At 39.7% G+C, this 2803-nt stretch overlaps 1 protein-coding gene across 1 annotated transcript; it reads right to left on the bottom strand.

Moving 5' to 3' along the window:
* Nucleotides 1-387: 387 nt before the first annotated feature.
* On the bottom strand, nt 388-1722 carry LOC141595321 (uncharacterized). Its single transcript, XM_074415285.1, has one exon. The coding sequence runs from the start codon at nt 1720-1722 to the stop codon at nt 388-390; it is 1335 nt and encodes a 444-aa protein (XP_074271386.1).
* Between the last annotated feature and the right edge of the window lie 1081 nt (nt 1723-2803).

Here is a 2803-nt window from a genome sequence, read left to right as displayed (position 1 = left end):
TTGCCATTCAATTGAATCATAAGCTTTTTGAAGATCTAACTTGAATAGGCATCTAGGGGAAACCATACTTCTATTATAAAGCCTTACCAAGTCTTGGCAAATCAGGATATTCTCCAGAATACTTCTACCTTGAATAAAGGCTCCTTTGTTCTTGCTAATAATATCTGGTAGTATAGCAGCCAACCTAGTGCACATGATCTTAGAAATAGCTTTGTACAGGACATTGCAGCAAGAAATTGGACGAAAATGCTTAACACTAGTAGGTCTGTCCATCTTAGGGATGAGTGTAATAGTTGTAGCATTAATCCGAGTAAGTAATTTGCCAGTATCAAAAACGTTTCTCACTGCATCACACACTTCATCTCCCACAATAGCCCAAGCATCTCTCTAAAACTGACTGGTATAACCATCTGGACCTGGAGACTTGTCCTTAGGTATACTGAAAATACTCTTCTTTACTTCCTCAGCAGTGATGGGGGTGTGTAAAATATGCCAGTGTGCTTCTGTACAACAAGGTCCCCTGGTGACTACATGATGCTGCACCTTCACTGTGTCAGTATGAGAGCCTAGTAAATCTTGATAATATGCCAAAAAAGCCTGTTGTATTGCATCACCAGTGGTATAAACACTGCCATTCATATCTTCAATCTGCATTACCTTATTCAACATCACTCTCTTCTTGATAACTTGATGAAAGTAGGAAGTGTTGAGGTCCCCTGCAATTGACCATTGAATTTTGGCTTTCTGAGAGAGGAAGCTATCCCTGGCCACAATAAGGTCCTTTAGTTCATTTGCCAAGTCATATTCCTGCTGAATCAGGTCCAAATCCCCAGGATGCTCAACCAACTCCTTCTGAATTTTTTGCAGCACAGTACCAGCAATGCTAGTGCTGTTTTCAATATCTGAAAAATAATTTTTATTTAGATTCTTGAGAACTGGTTTGAGAGCCTTCAGTTTTTTCACCACATTGAACATTTTAGTCCCTTTATAAGACTGTTTCCACACACCATCAACACTAATAGCAAAATGCTCAGAAGCTCCCCACATATTAAAATACTTAAAAGATTTTCTCCCATTAAACTCAACTCTCCTGTCAACAATTGTGCAGGGGCAATGATCAAACATACCCTCAGGATGGAAATGGGCCACATAATCTCCATAATGACTCAACCATTCAGGGTTACCCATTGCCCTATCCAATCTACTATAAACTCTCTCAGTAGGTGCCTGCTTGTTAGACCAAGTAAATAGTGCCCCAGTAGCCTTGATATCCTCCATTTCACATAAAGAAACACATTCCTGGAAATGTTCCATCTCAGCATCTGTAGTATTACCCCCTAACCTTTCAATGGGAGATAAAACAGTGTTAAAATATCCTACCCACAACCAAGGCATAGTGCAAGTAGAAGCTGTCTCTTTCAAAAACTTCCAAAGAATAGTTCTCTCCTTCAGGTCATTAAAGGCATAGATCATAGTCAATAAGAATTTCTTGTTATCCATTTTAGACTGAACTAACATATGGATATACTTTGAACCATAATTCAGGAACTGCACATCAAAACATGTAGGATTCCAAAGTAACCAAATCCTCCCCCCTTTATGCCAACTGCAGTTGGTAGAATTACTCCATCCATCACAAATTGTAGTTGCCTTATTCAGTAAACTACTAGGCTTTAGTTTTGTTTCTAATAGACCAAAAAGACCAACACCATTATTATGCATGAACCACTTAAAAATCTTCTGTTTATTTAGGTCATTGAGACCCCTGACATTCCAAAAACAAATACTATGCATGATTAACTTGATTAGGAGGGTCCTTACCACTGTTCTCTACTCTGACCCTAGGTGTAGCAGAACTATTCAGTGCATCCAGGAAAGTATACTGACTGAACTTACCAGAGAGCCTTACTCCCACCATATTCTCCTGCCTACTGACCCACATAATTTGTTTTGCTGGTGTAGCTTTCACAGTATGGGTGGATCTCACCATAGATAATGGGGGGAACACTTCAGGAGTAAGAGCAGGAGGGGGCTCAGTATTCTCAGCAGGTTGAGCTTTCTGAACAGGCCTCCAAATTTGTTTAGGTTTAGGCTTAGGTTGCTGCACTTTTCTCTTGGGTTTAGGTTTCCTACACTGAGACATGCCATGCCCTATCCCATTACAACTAGTACATGAGATAGGGTTCCATTCATACTCCACACCAACAGTAATCATCTGCCCAGACTCATCCAGAAACCTAACCTTATCAATAAGCTTTTGATTAAAAGGCACCTCAACCATGACTCTTGCATAACTCAAACGAATATTATCAGTAGTAGCATCATCCATACGAATAAAATTTCCCACCAAACCAGCTATCTTAGGCAAACAAGCCCCCCAAAATCTCAGGGGTATACCAGATAATTTTGCCCAGACTGGAACAATATCCACTTTCTCCTAAATCAACTCAGTTTCAGGAAACCAGGGACGGATAACCACAGGCTTATTATCAAACATGTAATATCCTGAGTTTAATAAAGCTTCCCTATTCTCAAACTTAGTAAAACGTACAAGGAAAATCCCATTGTCTAAAAATGAAACTCTGTCAATCCCAAATTGTTCCCAAATACGATACACAAAGTTCTCAATAATCTCAGCAGGAGGGTTAGCACCCAAAATATAGCAAAAAACAGAGTTGTTCCAAAAGGCTACCTCTTGTTTAACATCCTCATGTGTGAATTGCAGTAAATCTGAGAGCTCTTCCTCCTCTGAAATAGTTTCCATGACTGGGACACACTTTCCATGCTGTTTCATCATCCACCC

The sequence above is a fragment of the Silene latifolia genome, chromosome 8 (assembly GCF_048544455.1).
Source record: "Silene latifolia isolate original U9 population chromosome 8, ASM4854445v1, whole genome shotgun sequence".
Classification (NCBI taxonomy): Eukaryota; Viridiplantae; Streptophyta; class Magnoliopsida; order Caryophyllales; family Caryophyllaceae; genus Silene; species Silene latifolia.
The sequence above is the reverse complement of the archived record's forward strand: the minus strand, read 5'-3'. Positions and strand labels throughout refer to the sequence as shown.